General features: G+C 32.9%; 2 protein-coding genes across 4 annotated transcripts; one reads left to right on the forward strand and one right to left on the reverse strand.

Moving 5' to 3' along the window:
- Positions 1-1,024: 1,024 nt before the first annotated feature.
- LOC114408814 (NADH dehydrogenase [ubiquinone] iron-sulfur protein 7, mitochondrial-like) lies at positions 1,025-3,650 on the reverse strand. The gene is made up of 2 exons (XM_028371984.1): positions 3,103-3,650; positions 1,025-1,582 (listed from the first exon to the last, which is right to left on the reverse strand). Exons 1-2 carry the CDS (start codon positions 3,507-3,509, stop codon positions 1,348-1,350), a joined length of 642 nt encoding a protein of 213 aa, XP_028227785.1. The 5' UTR covers positions 3,510-3,650; the 3' UTR covers positions 1,025-1,347.
- A 10,298-nt stretch (positions 3,651-13,948) lies between these two features.
- LOC114408815 (protein NDL2-like) lies at positions 13,949-18,181 on the forward strand. Of its 3 annotated transcripts, none has more exons than XM_028371987.1 (11): positions 13,949-14,073; positions 14,789-14,888; positions 15,448-15,545; positions 15,677-15,765; positions 16,354-16,414; positions 16,513-16,599; positions 16,676-16,753; positions 16,838-16,894; positions 17,002-17,057; positions 17,373-17,508; positions 17,616-18,181. In XM_028371987.1, the coding sequence occupies exons 1-11, from the start codon at positions 14,023-14,025 to the stop codon at positions 17,835-17,837; spliced, it is 1,035 nt and encodes a 344-aa protein (XP_028227788.1). In that variant the 5' UTR covers positions 13,949-14,022; the 3' UTR covers positions 17,838-18,181. The 3 variants fall into 3 exon arrangements, with proteins under 3 accessions (XP_028227788.1, XP_028227787.1, XP_028227789.1); XM_028371986.1 differs by having other exon boundaries at positions 13,963-14,085; XM_028371988.1 differs by having other exon boundaries at positions 14,025-14,073; positions 15,448-15,570.
- The last annotated feature ends 78 nt before the right edge of the window (positions 18,182-18,259 follow it).

Below are 18,259 nucleotides of genomic sequence, written 5' to 3' on the forward strand. Positions count from 1 at the left end.
ACTTTGTTTAATTTATTTTTCTATGACTGTTTGTATAAATAATTTAATTTAATCAAGTATTTGTTTAGTGATAAGCTTTTATTAAATGCATAAAAATAGAATTTTTTATATATAGTATGAAACATTTTTATTTATTTATTTAAGATTTAATGTTAATAGTTTATAAAATATATTTTAAAAATAAAGAATTGAATTTATATATATATATATATACATATATATTAATATAAAACATTGAAATTGATAAAAATATTCATATATAAAAATAATAATAACAATTTATCTCTTAATATCAATTATTTTCAGTATTTCTACATATTTATAAATCTTTATATTTTATTTATTATTTTTTATACAACATTTTTAAAGTAACTAAATTAAAATACATATTAGCATAATTCTAAAATTATTCGAAACTTTATTATATGTTACACGTGAATTTTAGCTTACTAATTTTTATTTATTGTATTTTTCTTGTATGCATGTAACATGGTAAGTTGACTTTTATTTATTACAAATTAAATTAAAAATTAAAATCATAAAAGTTATGTTGTTTATAAGATATTTTATAAATCAGATAAACTAAGTCGCGTTATTTTATATGAAACAAATAAAACAATGGGGTTGAATATTTTTATTTGAGAAAATAATTTAATGTTTACCAATAGTTCAGAATTAAACATTTTCATTTTATTTTGAATTTTCATAAAATATGTACAGGAATTATCTCAAATTAAATTGACCCCCACATTGCAAATAATCCTTCTTTGAAATTTCACTTCCCATGGCAATCAACACTTAATCACTTCCCTGGTTTGATACAAAATTTCGAAAGAAAAAAAAAATACAGAATAGTAAGGAGACAGAGTCCGTCCCTGCTCCCTCCCTTATTTTTGCTTCCCTTCCAAAGGAGTAGGCACTTAATAATAAATCCAAACATTAAACTGTGTAAACACATTCTTTGTATTAAATTCTTTTTGAATGGCGACTAGGCGAGACGAAAGGAGCTGCGGAAGGTGTAAGGTAGGGAAGAAACCTTCAGTTCAAAAATATCTATTGAAACGCCATTAATCAGGAATAGGCGATGAGACTGAAATTGGTCCAATGTAAGAACCGTAACTTACAAACCAAACATTAGTCATTCAGAAATTGTTTACTCTCAGGTACAGATAATAAACATTCAACCTCAAAGGGGCCTGAAACCCCGTAAAAGCATTCAGAAACTGTGACAAGGTATTGTATGGACACAATCTCCATCAAACATGGGTGCTTCTTAGCAAGGTAAACTACCATGTAGTTGCTTATTATAAAATAGCTTCGATGCCAAGAAAATAGATTGAATCGACCTCACTTTGTCCACCAATGGAGGAAGTCTTTGCGCCTATTGATCTTTTTCTGCAGCTGGAGGAGTCCATACAGCAAAGCCTCAGCAGTTGGAGGACAGCCTGGAATATATATGTCAACAGGAACAATCCTGTCACATCCCCGAACTACGGAGTAAGAGTAATGGTAGTATCCTCCTCCATTAGCACAACTTCCCATTGAGACAACCCATCTAGGCTCAGGCATTTGGTCATAAACCCTGCAAGAAATTTTCATCATCACATAGAAATTTGTAAATTTAATTAACTTAGTTTTGCCATGCCTAAAACAGAACATGACTAAAGTTCTAAGGCAATAACAATAACAAATTAATATAAAGAATAACAATAATATAGGAAACAAGGAATTTCACAGGGAAATTGTAAAGAGGAGATAAAAAAAGGGCATGAGAATTAATTACTAATGTTTCATGAACATCTATTGTAGAAAAAAATCCCAACAACCAAATAGATAAGGCATTACAATGGACGTAACTGCCAGCATTATGATATAAGTTCTTAAGATTGTAGAGAGCAATTTAGATCCCAAAAGGAAAAAAAAAAACTGACAATTTAAATTAAAAAAAAAAGTTGCAGAGTCTTACAAGTGGTATAGCAAGCTGGCTAATGGCCAAGAACAAAACTTATAAGGGGGCACTTGGAAGAACTTATGGAGAGTTTATTGTATTAACGCTTAATTAAGCAGTTTACCGAAACACATATAAAGATGAGGAACCAATAATCTGTGTTATAGAAGGGTATAAGAAGTGACATTCTCTTGTACTCCTTTTCTATAACAACTGATGCAAATTAAAACCTTATTTTATACTTTATAGTTACAGGACATAACTCAGAATGTTCCCACCTCTAACTCAATGCAAGACAATCACTATCCACATTAGAACCTCTTTTGGCATGCACTCAATCAAACTATTTTCTATAGCAGCATGCATACACAGAGAGACAACTCTATATTAGCTACCCAGCTATTACTTAGTTTTATTTCAGGAAGAAAGGCAAGGTAGCAGAGAATTAGAAGCACGTGGAGGCAATGAGATAAACAAATGTAAATGGGGAATCAGTCTGGGGGAGTAGATTGCAACAACCAGTGGTGGGCAGTGGACGTAGGAACCTGATTCTGTTAGTGATATGGAGTGAGAGAAGAGGACAGGAGAAGCAAGGTTCAGTTCAAGTGACGGAGTGAGGAACTGAGGATTGGGAAGATAGGAATCAAGCCTCTCAAAGAAACTACAGACTACAGTTAGTGTGTCATTTCCATTTTATATATCAATGTTCATTTTCAGTATTTAGCGATCCCTATCCGGTACTGTTATCAGCATTATCAGAATAATAATGAACTCTACGAGATTTCTTCATTAAAACAGTATCCTAGTTCCACTTTCCTACCAATACTAAACTCAAAGGTTACATCACCAAAACAAGAGTCAATTAAAACAAACAAAACACAATATCATATGCAAGATTAAATCTCCCTGGAGTGCAATTTAGTCACAGAAATCCTCAATTAACATACATTCATTCAACTCCTTCAACACCGACCATAAAATTTATCTTTAAAATTTCCTCAACATGTATACAACAGCCTCCAAATCGAATATTATGTATCCACACACAAACAAAGCAAATCAGTGCATCAAGTGAGTCATGTGATTTTGAATCTACGGTGGAAAGGAATAAAAATAGGGAAGTAAAAACCCTAGAAAAGGGATAGAGGGAATACTTGCGAAGAGCGGGAGCCATCTTGTTGGTGAGAGTGCCAGCGACGATCATGCAATCAGACTGGCGAGGGCTGGGCCTGAAAATGATGCCGAAGCGGTCGAGATCGTAGCGGGCGGCGCCGGTGTGCATCATTTCGACGGCGCAGCAGGCGAGGCCGAAGGTCATGGGCCAGATGGAGCCGCGCCGGGCCCAGTTCATCAGATCGTCAACCTTCGAGATCACGAACTCCGCCGCCTTCGACACGCCGGCGGGAGGGGAAGCGGACGGAGGCGGTGGAGGGGCATATGGGGCGGGCGTGGGTGTGGATGTTGATGCGTTCAGAGATGGGAGCGTTGTGTGGAGGGAAACAACTCTTTGAGGGGAAACCAGCTGAGGGAAGCGTGAAGAGGCTCGACTCAGAAGAGCCATAGTGATGCTATGCTATGAGCCAAGAAAGACACTCTCTCTCCCACCTACATGAGGTTTGTATAAAAACAGAAAAGACTCTGTGTGTTTTGTTCTACAGGCCCTGAATTTGACTTCTAAGCTTCACAGGCCCTGAAGGGGAACTTTCTTAAATAGATGTCTCGGTAGTAGAATTTACATCTACATTTTGGATAATAGAGTGCTAGAAGCAAATTTTGTAGGTGCGGGAAGCAAAAGTGGTAGTAGAAAGATCGAACAGAAATCCTTTTGAGTGGGGTAAAGGCCCAATGACATATATGATTTATATTCCTTCACTGTCTACGCAGTCACAGAGTGCTTTGTCCTCTTCACTCTTCACTCGCATATTTCATGGCTGATTCTAGTTTTCAACCACGAGCGGGAATAAAGGTACGGTGACTTTTCACTTTGTTTTTATTTTAGTATTTTGTACCATAGGAGATACTAGTAACAATTAAGCTACACTCCGTTGATTCTTCTTTATCATCTCCTAGTTCAAGTTCTTGATGAACATTACTCCGTCTATGGTTTATGCATGAAAAGAAAAAAAAAATGTCAAGATAGAAAGAAATAAAAGGAAACAAGATAAGGGAAGAAATTATAAATTTAATTAAGCTAAAATGAAAAGAAAAGAAAAGAAAATCTAAGAATTAATTAACAGTTGGCGTACAGTAGTTTCCAGGAAGTAGTAGTAGTAGTGTATATTTCATCGGGATTGGGTTTTAATAATAAATGCTCAGAACTCAAAACAAGTAATGGCTTATTGAAATTTGCAACCTGCATGCTGTGAGATCAGCACCATGCTGATTTTGAGCGATTCAACTTGGACTTGTCGTTATTAATGACTGCATCATTGAATCTGGATCTGGTGCATTCGTGGACCATGCTCCGGAGTATAACATTTTGAAAAACGAATGGTCCTGATTAAAATATGAATGATGCCATGCAACACAACACAGTACTGTCATTAGATCAACTGAGCTTTGCGATGGAAACTATTATTATTGATGACGGCTTGTGCCTCTCCTCAGACAAATAAATCACAAATGTGCCATTCTGCCAAGGAAATAGTGGTGCCATCCTAATGAGAAAAGAAGCTAGTGCAATGTATATAGTCAACGATCGAAATCAGTGAAACCTCATCTGATATCAGATTTTCACTTCATGCAAGCTAAAACCCGACGCTAAAAAACGATTCAGCAAATTTTATTTTCATAAGGATACATAAAATTAATGATATGAATTACGTTGTTATTTTCATATATTTTGATTACTATGTTATCTTTCTTATAAAATATTATATAGTAAGCATTTCTAGTATTGTATAAGCATTTATAAATAGGAATGTAGTGTGAAAATATAAATAAAAAATATTAAAAATATCATTCAAAATATATTTTAGTATATTTTAGTAACGAAACCTTAAACAGATCATTCAAAATTAAATTTTAAAACGTCAAAAATATATTTAATTAGTATACTATTTTTAAATATTAATTTATAAATTTTCAATATACTTGATGTTGATACAAAAATTGTATAATGATTGAATAAGTTGAAAATTTAATTCATTAATAAATTAAAAATAAAATATTAATTTGATTTAAAATAAAATACAAAAGATGTATATCATAAAATTAAAAATACGTGTCTACTTAAAAAGAGAGTACACCGTGCATACAAATATTATACTTTTTAATAATAAAAACTCAAATATGTTGCAAACGTGAATTATTATTAAATAAGGGCACTTTAATCACCTCATTTAAAAAAAAAACCATTTAGGAATTTTTCTATTTAAATTTGGATTTAAAAAAAACAATATAAAAATGTATTTTAAAAGAATTAATATTTTAAAAATAATTTATGTTCATAATTAATATTTTAAAAGTTAGTTTAAAATAGTTAATTTTGTTTGAATTAAAAATTAATTTTAAAATGTATTTAAAATACTTTTTAAAACTTAGAAATCTTACACCAAAAATAAATATATTTATCTTGAAAATTAAAATTTTTTTAAAGCTTAGAAATCTTACATCAAAATGGATTCCCAAGTCCCACCGCTAGAGAAAAAGGCCATCAAGTATCGATAATTATAGTTGATATACGGCAGAGCAATAACTTAATTTTTTTAATTTAGATTTCTAGTTAAATTTTAATTTACGTGGTAGCTAAGATATTACGTACCTATCACATCTTCCTTTCACGTTATAACCATTGTTCAGAAGATAGTCTCATAAACATTTTCATGTGAACCAGGACACTGAAAATGTAAAAGTTTCTCAACTAAGAGGGCAAATAAATTAAGAAGGCTTGAAAATGAAATTTAACTTGGGAAAAGTTTTATTTATTTATCTAGACAAGTTAAATTCTTAAGATTGATGGTAAGGTCAAATTGATTAAAGATCTCGTCCTATTACAAAGTATTTCCAAATCTTCAGTGAATAAAAAATTATTTTTTATTTTAAACATATGACCGTGCTAATTTTTGTAAAGCAAATGCCAGTATCATAAAGGATGTTGGTTAAAAAATTTAAAATATAAATATTTTTATTAAAAGATGAAAATTATATTGTCTGTGATATTAAGTTTTCCTATAATTTACCCTATAATTTTTTTTTAATTTCTTAATCAATATCGTATAAATACTGGTTAGCAGAACTTTTTTCTTAAAATAAGTTTCATATTTTTGTATAATAAATACTTCTTTTGATAAATGTAAGAGTATATTTTGAAGATTCAAAATCAAAGGGTACTACTTGGTGCATCTAGCAATTTTTCAAAATTCTAAAAATATCCCCTGCTAACTTCTTCACGCACCATTCATTTTGTTGCTTTCTTCTATGCAATCATTCATTCTCGTGAGAGGTGGTTCTTCGTTGTTGTGTCCATTTTGGTTGAGACGCATTGGTTGCGGTGGTTCATTGACAAGTGGTGGTGGTTGGTGTGGCTCTTAACGTTGGATGCAACATACGTTGATTTTCTTCTACAACTTCGATCTAGTTTTATACGGATTTGCAATTCGTATAAAACTTACAGATTGATAATCTTTAAGTTTTATATAACTTAAGGATTAACAATCCATATAATTGTTACGAATTGACAATCCGTATGTTTCTTACAGATTGACAATCTGTAACAACCATACAAATTGTCAATCTGTAAGGTTCTTACGGATTGGTAATTCGTATTATTGTTACGGATTGTCAATCCATAAGAAACATACGAATTATCAATCTCTAAGTTTCTTATGGATTATCATTAATCCGTAAGAATTTTTTATTTTATTTTTTAAAAAATTTGTTTTATTGTTTTTTAATGTAATTAGTTTTATTATTTAAAATATTTTTAAATACGTATAGTTTAATAATTTGTACCTTTTAGTTTATATAGTTTGAAAGTAGTATTTATTTTAAATAATTTAGAATTTTATTTTATTTTAGTCATTTATTTTAAAATTGTTTTTTTAGTCTTTATAATTTTATGAATTACAAAAATATTAGCAATACATTCGTAAGTAATTTATCGTAATATAATTTGTAATAAAAAAAGTTGATATTTATAACTAATTTATAGGTAATTATTTATATATATTTTTTTGTAACAAGGACTAAAATATAAGTCCCTAAAAGAGTTTATATTTTTTTGGTAACTAGTACTCGATGAGTATTTAAACATTTATAATGTTTTTGTAAGTATTATTAAGTTAACTACTTTATAGAAGTCAAAAAATAATTATATTGTGTCATATATTAGTTTATGTAAGTCTAAATTTTAATATATATGATTATAAATTTTGATGTATTATATTATTAAATGCAGTAAAAAAAATTAAAAAATTATGTGATGGTATGTATATGGTGTTGTTAGGAGTCATTTGTTTGTCATTGAATTTTTTTTAATGTTTTGTTAAGATGGACGAAGATTAATGGATGTATGATAATATAATATCTGAAGAAATTGATATGAATGAAGAAAATGAAGAGGAACCTGGTGTGAATGAAGAAAATGGAGAGGAACCTGGTATGCATCAACATGTTGATTATTCTGATGTCTTCAATACTTCTTAGGTATTAATATGTGTTTTTTTGTTAAAGTAAGTAAATGAATGTCTAAGCATGTATTATCCCTATTGTAGGTGTTTGGTACCTGTGATGATGTTTTGAATTTAGCTCAATCTGTTGCGTATGATATTGGTTTTGTGGCGGTGGTTATGAGGTCAGACACAAATACTATTATTAGAGGAAGGACCTCATTTGGTTTAATAGGTTGTGAAAGGAGTGAGAATATAGGGTCAGGAAGAAAGATTTAGTATGAACAGTTACTGGAAGTAGAAAATGTGGATGTCTCTTTAAGCTGCGAGTGAAACTAGTGGTGAGAGGTGAAGGATGGATGATGAAGTTAATATGTGAGAGTCATAATCATGCATTGGCTAAGTTATTAGTTGGACATCCATATGCTAATCGAACAACTAAGGATGAGAAGATTATTATTGCTTATATGACAAAGTCAATGGTCAAATAAAGAAATATTCTTCTAACATTGAAGAAGCACAATGCCAACAGATATACAACAATATAGCAAGTATATAATGTAAGATATGCATATTGTTCTTTCATAAGAGACAGTAATACTGAAATGCAATAACTAATGAAGCTTCTTGAACGTGATCAGTATATTCATTGTCATAGATTGAAGGATAAAGATGTTGTACGCGATATATTTTGGAGTCATTCTAATGTAGTGAAATTATCCAATGCCTGTAATTTGGTATTTCTCATAGATAGCACCTACAAAACAAACAGGTATATGATGTCTTTACTTGACATTGTTGGTGTAACACTAACATGGGTGACATTTTCAGCTGTTTTTTGCTTATTTGGAGGTAGAACGTGTAAACAATGTTGTTTGAGCTCTAGAGCGATTTCGAGGTATTTTTCTGAGATGTGATGCACTCCCTAAAGTCATTGTTACCGACAAAGATTTGACATTGACGAATGCAGTTAAAATTGTTTTCCTTGAGTCTACCCATTTGTTGTGTCGGTTTCACATTGCTATTAGGGTTGACTTATGGTAGGGTTTAAGGGTTTAGTAAGATTATGGTTAAGGGTTTATGGTTGGTTGTCTAGGGTTTATGGGTTAGTTATTTTATGGTTTAGGGTTTATGTCTTAAGGTTTTGGGTTTTGAGTTTATGGTCCATGGTTTATGGGTTTTGGTCTAGGGTTTAGGGTTTAGTTAGTTTATGGATTATGGTTTAAGGCGTAGGCTTTACTTATTTTAGGGTATAGTGGTTAGTTAGTTTATGGTTTAGGTTTTAGGGTGTAGGCTTTACTTATTTTAGGCTTCAGGGTTTAGTTAGTTTATGGTTTAGGTTTTAGGAGATTAGGGTTTATGCATGCTATTTAATGAATTATGGTTTAACATATTGTAGTTAGGTGAAGATACTACATAAATGCAAATTAAAACCTTAGTCATAACATACTTGTTTGTCAAATAATAGGAAATATTAAACATTGTGCAATCATATAACATACATATTTCCTATACAACTTAATGAATCCCAAGAATCTTCATGTGTCTAGTGTATGTCGCCTTCGTCTCGACCAAACATAAACATTTTTGTTGCTCAGTGACACCCTTGGGGATTCTCAGGCACTCCTAAGTCACGGTGTATGCTTCATTTCCAGCAGTAACCATCCCCATGTTGATTAAGTGTTCTAACCTTTCTGTTATCCGTTGGCAAGCCTCATACGACATTGACAACAAGGTAGAAAGTAATTCTGGAATGCATGACACAAAAAATGACTAAAAGTGAATTAATATTTTACTATAGTACTGCATGTTGAGGCATGTCTACATCAACAGGTGCAAGTGTAGGTGCAGGTAGTTTTGGCATAGTTGTTGCAGAGATGGGATACTAAGGAGGATCTGATTCAATAAATGTATCATCGTGTACCACAGGTGGATGTCTAGGAGGATCCTCAGGCTATGTTGGACTCATGCTGGAATCAGATATCATGTAGAATCACTCTATGTAGTCTACTGCACAATGTCCAAGAGCAACACAAATCTGACCTACCGATGCAAGGTATTCAGAGAACTGCATCTATCTATCATTAATCTCCTCTATAGATAAAGATGGGGGCAATAAGGTGTGGATCAATGGTTTGCACATAACTAAATTGTCGCCCAACTCTCTCTGGTCGGTGTATCACAATAGATGGACCCCATCTGATTTGTCTGAAAAATAAGGAGATCTTCTCAAATTCTCTGAATGAATAATGGTCACCATAAGGATTCCAACGCACAACATTGGACGTCAATTTATCCAACCACTTATGATACCCTGACACTGATAATGCCTTCCCAAACTTCCATTGGAAAGCATGTGGTTTCCTTTCATGATAATCCTCATCAGCAACACATGAAGCAACAATAGGGAAATGCTCGCAGATCCAACACTGCATATATTTAAAAAACAAAAAAAATACTAATCAATAGTAAATATAAACTATAAAACTAATCATTGAAGTTAAACGAAATTATAAATACCTGTAACAGTGTGATATATCCTACAAGTTGCATGGCGGATTTCTTTGACACATCATTCAAATTGTCATACATATGGACCAATGCAGCTGTTCCCCATGAATAGCTTCCAGATTGGTTGAGGTCATGAAATGCGTCCAAGAATACCACAAGCACGTGTGTGACACTCTTGTTAGCAAACAATGTGCAACCAAGTAGATGCAACATATATGCTTGAGCTGCTATGGTCCACTATCCTGCGTCACATTTGCTACGATAAATGTCTCGCAGCCAAGCTAGCCGAACATATGCCCCATGGCATTGAAATGTCTCATCTTTTGCTTCTTATGTATTGACTTCAAGCAACTCAATTAACAAGTCCACGACTTGGTCTGCATGAAGAGCATCAAAGGTATGGAAGACGTATGTAATAGGAAGATGAAGCAACGATGCCATATCATTGAGGGTGATAGTGACTTCTTCTACCGGAAGATGGAAACTACTAGTTTCCTTGTACCACCTCTCCGCAAAAGCAAATATAAGTCCCTTGTCACGAGTGTCTAAGGAACATGCAATTAGAAGACTTAATCCTGTGGCAGTCACTATGCCTTCAATCTATGGAGTAGACCTTCTAAATTTTTGTACCTTCCTTCTATGAGAGGACAACTTCAACTTAGGGCGTTCCTAAAAAAAATATTAATCACTTCAAGTTAAATGACAAATAGTTAGGAAAATATTATATAATTCAAGAAATAAGTACCTTTCCTGCCTAAACTGTGACTGCCACATGATGAATATATTCTGTCAAAATTGATGTATTGTGGGATCCCTTGGAAAACCCTGGGCATCCGCACGTGCATCATCAGTAACTACCTACTGAGGCTGCTCATGAACCTCGTCAATTGCAAGATCCATATGCTCAACATTCTCAGCAATAGGTGTAGTTATCCGTTGTCCACGCGCATATGTTGTCAACCTTCGACGCTGAGGGGCTTCATCTGCATCACCACTAACTTGTGTCCTTAAGGCTCTTCCAATAACTTTGTCTAAAGACTAATACAATCCTTTGGTTCTAACCATAATCTGCACATTTAAATAATAATAACAATTAATTTCATCGTTCAAATAATAGTTGGCTTTCATAGACTAACTAACAAATTGACTAATAAATAAATTTAATTTAAAATATTGAATAAATTACTATTGAATAATTCATAAATAAATAGTTAATTATTTTTTAATTAACTTTTTAAATACTTTTATATATTCATAAATCAATATTGAAATTCTTTTTAAAAATTTATAGCCTCCACATCACTAACTCTAGTAAACTTAAATATATGATCAAAATCTAAGTATAATTTTGTTTTTTATTTCTAATAAATGACTATTTTATTTTTTTAAAAAATTAGTATTTGAGTAATTTTAAATATTTATAAAAAAATGAAGAAATTTTAATTTTATATTTTCAAACACTATTTATATAAATATTTAATACTACTAGTGTAATAATATTTATATGACTATATCAATACAAAAAATTGTCATTTACAAATTTATATTTTCTTGTTAAACTAATTTGTACAATATTTACTTATTAAAAATTGGAATTAATGATATTTAACAAATTTATAAATAATTATTTTAAATATCAAATATAATTAAATTGCTTATATTTTAAAAATAAATAAATAACAATAACATTGTCGCAACCTACCTCACGACGGGACGACGAAAGAAAAAATAATGAAAGCATCGTTGGTCTCCTAAGGAGAAAATGAGTGAAAGTTGCCACCAACGTTTATTCAACGAAAACGTTAGAAAAATCAAAAAGAGGTCTGCGAATTTTGAAAACAAGGGTTCGGAAATTGTTTACGCATAGGGACGACAACCTTTAGTCGAGTGTGCACAATGTGACTTCAAAATTATGTATTTTCCCAAGAGCGGTGAATTGCTTTTATTACATTATTTCATTTTATTTTTATTTTTTCCGAGTCGACAAGGGTGTTGCCTTTGCTCCTATGTATCCTAAGGTGCGATGAGGAAATCAGACCTACGTAGTTCTTTAAGTTTGAATGTTTGTGTATTAAATTGATTTTATGTTTTTTGAAAAATTTATTTTATTTGCGAACATAGAGTCGTTAAGGCGTTGGACCTTGAAACTACATTTTAAATTTTGAAAAGCGGATGGAGTCGTTAAGGTGTTGGACCTTAAAACGATCTTAAGTGATATTTAATAAAGAGAAGTTTGGTTTTGAATTGATTTCCTTCTTCTTTTTTTTGTTTACTAGTTTCTAGTCTCACAAAAGAAAAGAAAATGATTTCACGACACTGGTGGTTGGCTAGAATTAAACCTTACAAATAAAATGAAATTACCAACGATAAAGGGGAGAAGGTGAATACGTATATAATATCAGAGAGGACCCATAAGGATACATGAATTACATTCAACTCTTAAGAAAAGAAAAGAAAAGGAAGAAGAACTAACCGATTGTTGCACAGGGCACAAGACTAGCAAGAAAAGCGATGTAGGGAATGATCCTCGGTTGCGATTCGGCAACGCCTCGGCTTCGCTTTTCTTTTTTTTCCTTCCTTTCCCTTCGTTTTTCTTCCTCTCTAAACTTTCTGAACCCTTTGCCCTTCCCCTTCATGGCTATTTATAGGAAAAAGCCATTTGGGGCAGGGGAAGCTCGCCAAGGTGAGTTGGTTACTTAAGGTTGAAGATATTTCATGGCCCAAGCGAGCCAGATGCTAGCCTAGGTGAGCTTAGGCCCAGAAAATTCCATAAAATGACTATTTTGCCAATTTCCTTGTGGTTTTCCTTCTTGGATTCGACAATCGATTTGAGCGATCCCTCGACCTTGCGTTGCAATTGGTGTTGAATGATAAAAGCATTCCCCAAATGAAATTAGGGTTTGATAAACATTTATACATTTATTTTTAAATAAAAAAATTCATAAATTATTTATTTATTGGATAAATTATTTATTAAAATCTAACTTCAAAAAACAAATATAATTAATTAAATAAATATATATTAAAAATATACAACAATATTTATTTATTAAAAAATATTATAACAAAAAAATATTAATTTAATTTTTAATTAATAATAATTTATTCAGTTATTATTTTATTAAATATTAAATTAAAAAAATATACGAATTGACAATCCGTATGAATTATACAAATTACTAATCTGTATGCATTGTACGGATTTTCAATTCTTATAATACAACAGCAAAGTTATACAGCGTAAACTTAAACCAAAATACAACAACAAAGAGCAAAGAGACTCATGGTGACGGCAACAATAACAACAGTGGCGGGGAGTGACAACAATGACCAATTGGAGGCACCAAAGGCGGGGTGTTGATGGCACGATGCGAAGAAGCAAAAACGAAAAAAAAGAAGAAGAGCACCAACAGAAGGCTAGGGTGAGTGAGAAGAGAAGAGGGAGCTTTTAAATTTTTAAGTGAAGGATATTTTTGACAATTCACTTAAATTGTTGGGTGCATGAAATAATTACCGCAACTAAAACAAGCTATTGGTAAAACAAAAAAAGAAAAAAAAAAGAGCGGGTCTATGGGAAGCGATTTTAATATGAAAGAATAAATGTAAAAAAAAAACAATGGGAAGCGATTTTAATATGAAAGAAATAGTGTTAGTGTTTTAAAAAAGGAGGGAGAAGGAGGAAAAAAAAATGGGAAGAAAAAAGAAAAGTGTCGGCTTGGGAACTATGGTTAAGCGAACCAAAGTGAGGGGTTAAGAAAGGCTGGTGTGAAACGGCTTGAATTGAATTGACACGGGGTTGAGCGTCGGTGACTCGTGCGAGACAAACACAGAAGAGAGAGAATTTGACACATACTGCTACTAATATAACAGCTATAAAAGCAAGAATCAAGCGAAAGAAAAAGGAATGTAGTGTGTGTGAGTGAGTAACAAATTCTAAACGCTATTGAGAGTAAAATGGCGGATTCAGTGTCGGTGGACATGGAAGCCATCTCTCCTCCACCCGAGGTACGTACGTACGTACGTAACTAACTAACTAACAACCATTTCATTACACGCTCGCTCGTCGTTTCCAGTTTCCCTTCTCGATTCATTTGACAACGTCTTCAACTATCTTTTTAACTGATTCTGTTTCTTCATCGCTTCGTTAAGCAAAAAACCATATTCTTCGTTTGCGTTTCATCACACAATGCTGTTGCGTTTGCTCCAATAGAATCTTTCTGAGTTCAGTCAATTAAGAATAGGATTATACGCTCACTTTAGTTTCTGTTTTAGCGGGGGACCTGACCTGGACACTCGCCATGTGAATTTCGGTTATATATTAATCATTCATTTCTAAATGCGTAAATGCTTTCTAGTTAAATAATTGGGATTTGTTTTTGAATTTTTCTCTTTTTATGTTACTTTTCTATGACTGGTAAGACTCTCGCAGATGCAGATTAATATAGTTTTTTAACCTCTTCGCATGCACAAATATTTGCACTTTTTGTTAACTTGTATTTTTGTTTTTTTTTCTTTCCCTCTGTGAATGAGAATAAGAAAGAACCAGAGGGTTTACAGGCTTCTGTTGCCCATGCTGAAATCATACATGTGGTTAAATAGAGAATGATTCTTTAGTTTGCCCCTTTTTCTTGTTGTGTAAACATGAAAGAGATGGCTTTTCGTATTCATATCTGATTTTCTTGTCTATTATGGCTAACGAGCTGCTGAAATATTTTTGCAGGAACATGTTGTTAGAACTCGTCATGGTTGTGTCTCAGTTGCTGTGTATGGGGACCAGGACAAGCCAGCGCTTATCACGTATCCTGATTTGGCTTTAAATTGTAAGCAAAATGGTTTTTACTTTTTCTATATGATTCTTCTAGCAATGAGTACTCTTAGGCCATGATTAACGTCATTTTAATACACTTTATTACATGCTAATAATTACTACTTCACAAACAATTATTAAATGATTTTGTGTTTTTAATATAATAAATTTTTTTCTTATAAAAAATAAAATAAATGTTTTATTTTGTATTATACTTTTTTGTTTTAGTTTCTTTACCATTTCAGTTCTAGTTAGCATTTTCCTTTATAATAATAATAATATTATTATTATTATTATCCCCCCAAAAGTCAATTTTTTTTTAAAAAAAAGAACAAAAATTGATGGGCATTTATAGATTTGTTTTAATCATAAGATGAAAACGCCGTCTCATTAGGTAGATTCAATGCTAGAATTTTGAAATAATGGTAGTTAGCTAGTTTTCTCTTAAAAGATTTTATGATGAGAATGCCAAAATATAGATAGAACGATGTTTTATGACTTTGTTAACACTGTTTGTTTTGTTTACAAACCAACAATCTGACCATTTGCTTTCCTGCATGTGGTTTCATCAGATGTCTCCTGCTTTCAGGGGTTATTATTTTGTCCAGAAGCCTGTTCATTGCTGCTCCACAATTTCTGCATATATCATATTAGTCCACCTGGGCATGAGGTCTCTAACTTTATGTCTTGAAACTGTAATATGCTGTTACTTGCTACTTATCTCTCCTCATTTGTAAATATTTTTGTTGTTGGATGTATCTAGTTCCTTATCATTTTGTACTTTTTCATGAGTTATTGCAGTTGGGAGCTGCTGCCATTGATCCAGATGATCCAATTCTTTCTGCTGATGACTTGGTTGATCAAATAGCTGAAGTTCTTAACTATTTTGGGTGGGCATGTTCTACCTTACTCGTCAATTTCTTTCCATTTAGGCTATGGTAGAAAGTTTTGGAGATAATGAAATGGGATCAAATGGAAACTGAAGTGATGGAATGAAATATGAAATGGAAAACAGTTCATTCCCTATGTTTGGAGATTTAACTACTAATGATGGAGAAAATGTGATAGTAAAAGGTTGAAAGTAAAATTTCAATAAAACCTTTATAAACTTAAACTTTTTTCAAGTAACCAAGTTTATGGAGTGAAATAGTGAATGACAAGTATTCAAAATAGAAGCTAAGCTGTACCCCGCACAATCTCTTCCTCTTCGGAAACTTTTGAACTCCTAAACAAGGGTCTTATTCCCTACTTCCATCCTTTTACTCTCCTAGTGTTAATTAGATCAATTTCCATTTGGCTTCAATTTGCTGTATTTGCTTATGTTATCTTTTAATTTACTATATTTGTGACTGAAAGTTCCTTCTGTTGTGCATTGAAAGTGATGGGTTTATAGCTTTTGCAACTGAGGCTAGAAGCTGATATTGCGTCTCCTTGATCTGGAAATGGCAATCTAATATCTTTCCCCTCTCTCTTTGCAGTCATAGTACAGTTATGTGTATGGGAGTAACTGCTGGGGCTTACATTCTTACCTTATTTGCTGTGAGTCTTTATATATGCTGCACTTTCTCTCTCCTTTCCATTCTTAAATAGCCTAGTTTCAAATAATGGGATCTCATATCTTTCTCTCTTGACAACAGATGAAGTATAGACATCGTGTTCTTGGTTTGATACTTGTTTCTCCTTTATGTAAAGCACCATCTTGGACTGAATGGTTGTACAACAAGGTTCTTTTTCTAAACCTGCAAGCCTGTCTCCTTATGAAAATACATACCACCTTTTGCTAAAGACTGATAATTGCAGGTCATGTCAAATTTACTCTACTTTTATGGCATGTGTGGGGTGGTAAAAGAAATATTGCTAAAGCGGTACTTCAGCAAGGTATGCCTCTTTCAAAAGAAAATTTCCCCCCTATTTCCTTCAGTGTGTGAAGATTGAGTCAGTCAATTTTATTGGTGGTGATAGGAAGTTCGAGGCAGTGATTATTTGCCAGAGTCAGATATAGTTCAAGCATGCCAAAGGGTTAGCCCAATTTATTTTTGTTTCCATGTGTGGACTGGGTTATAACTAACAGTGGGAATTTTGAAACTGAACTCTTGTTTGACTCTCTTTGAAATATTTCCTGACAGTCATTAGACGAGAGGCAGAGTTTGAATGTGTGGCGGTTCCTTGAAGCAATTAATGGGTAAGATAACACTTCAAAATTGTGGTTTTCTTCCAATTCAGATGTGATTACCTATAATATATATGTATGGGGTGGGGTGGGGTGTATAGGGTGGAGTTCTCTGCGGGATATCAATTATTGCCTGAAACCTCCATGCCATCTATGTAGCCAAAAAAAGATAATTGCTAGAGTTTCAATATCAGTCAGAATTTAATAATACATGCACTCGTTGCTTTTAATTTACCACTTTATATGCACAAATGCATGTGGTGATGCTGTAGGTTCCACGTACTGTGAACAACAATGTGCCCATGACTTTGTATTGGCATTTTGCAGGAGATATGACATAAGTGAAGGATTGAGAAAATTAGAGTGTCGTTCACTAATTTTTGTTGGAGATATGTCTTGCTTTCACGGTGAGGCTCTCCATATGACATCAAAGTTGGATAGACGACTCAGTGCTTTAGTCGAGGTGTGTAAGATAATTCAAGTTTATATTAATTTGTTATAAGAATTTTGTTGTGTATCAACAAAAAAAAAAAGAGCTAGATTTAATAGCTATTGTTTGCGGAGGTGCAGGTTCAAGCGTGTGGATCAATGGTAACAGAGGAGCAGCCTCATGCCATGTTAATACCGATGGAGTATTTTCTCATGGGATATGGCTTGTACAGACCATCTAAGCTGAGTGTCAGCCCAAGAAGTCCCCTGAGTCCCTCTTGCATTTCTCCTGAGCTTTACTCCCCAGAAAGTATGGGTTTGAAATTGAAACCAATAAAGACACGAATTTCCGAGGAGATATAGTACAGTAGTAGTAATGGTAGTAGGTGAATAAAGATTGCCGCTCTTTTTGATTTGATTGTTGAACAAGTTTATAGTTCTTTGTTTTGTCAAAAATCTGATGAGGGATGTCATAACCTTGTAGATAGAGGGAGACGAGAAAGAAATAAACAGAGGGAAAAAGGGGAAGAGTTTAGCTGAAAGCAGCTATAGTCATTCTTTCATTTGTAATCATAGACTTTAGTTAGCGAGCCTGAATGATTGGTAAAGCTTCGAAATTGTTATTTTTGGACAAATAAAATAATAAAGTTCTTGTTACAACTGTAAAGCTAACGCGGTGAGCATAATGCCGACACCATGCAATCTTACACATTGTTTTCATGTCGTCACTATCTTTCTACCTACTGATACTTTCATTAGTTTACTTTATTCGTCGTCCCGAGATT

Source organism: Glycine soja, chromosome 4 (assembly GCF_004193775.1).
Source record: "Glycine soja cultivar W05 chromosome 4, ASM419377v2, whole genome shotgun sequence".
Classification (NCBI taxonomy): domain Eukaryota; kingdom Viridiplantae; phylum Streptophyta; class Magnoliopsida; order Fabales; family Fabaceae; genus Glycine; species Glycine soja.

Bases quoted from the DNA above. Each gene is read 5' to 3' on its own strand.
- LOC114408815 (XM_028371986.1), top strand. From the start codon at position 14,023: ATGGCGGATTCAGTGTCGGTGGACATGGAAGCCATCTCTCCTCCACCC. The intron at 14,086-14,788 runs GTACGTAACTAA...ATATTTTTGCAG, and splicing joins CACCCGAGGTACGTACGTAC to GAACATGTTGTTAGAACTCG. The intron at 14,889-15,447 runs GTAAGCAAAATG...TGGTTTCATCAG, and splicing joins TCCTGATTTGGCTTTAAATT to ATGTCTCCTGCTTTCAGGGG.
- LOC114408814 (XM_028371984.1), bottom strand. From the start codon at position 3,509: ATGGCTCTTCTGAGTCGAGCCTCTTCACGCTTCCCTCAGCTGGTTTCC. The intron at 1,583-3,102 runs GTATTCCCTCTA...AATTTCTTGCAG, and splicing joins ATGGCTCCCGCTCTTCGCAA to GGTTTATGACCAAATGCCTG.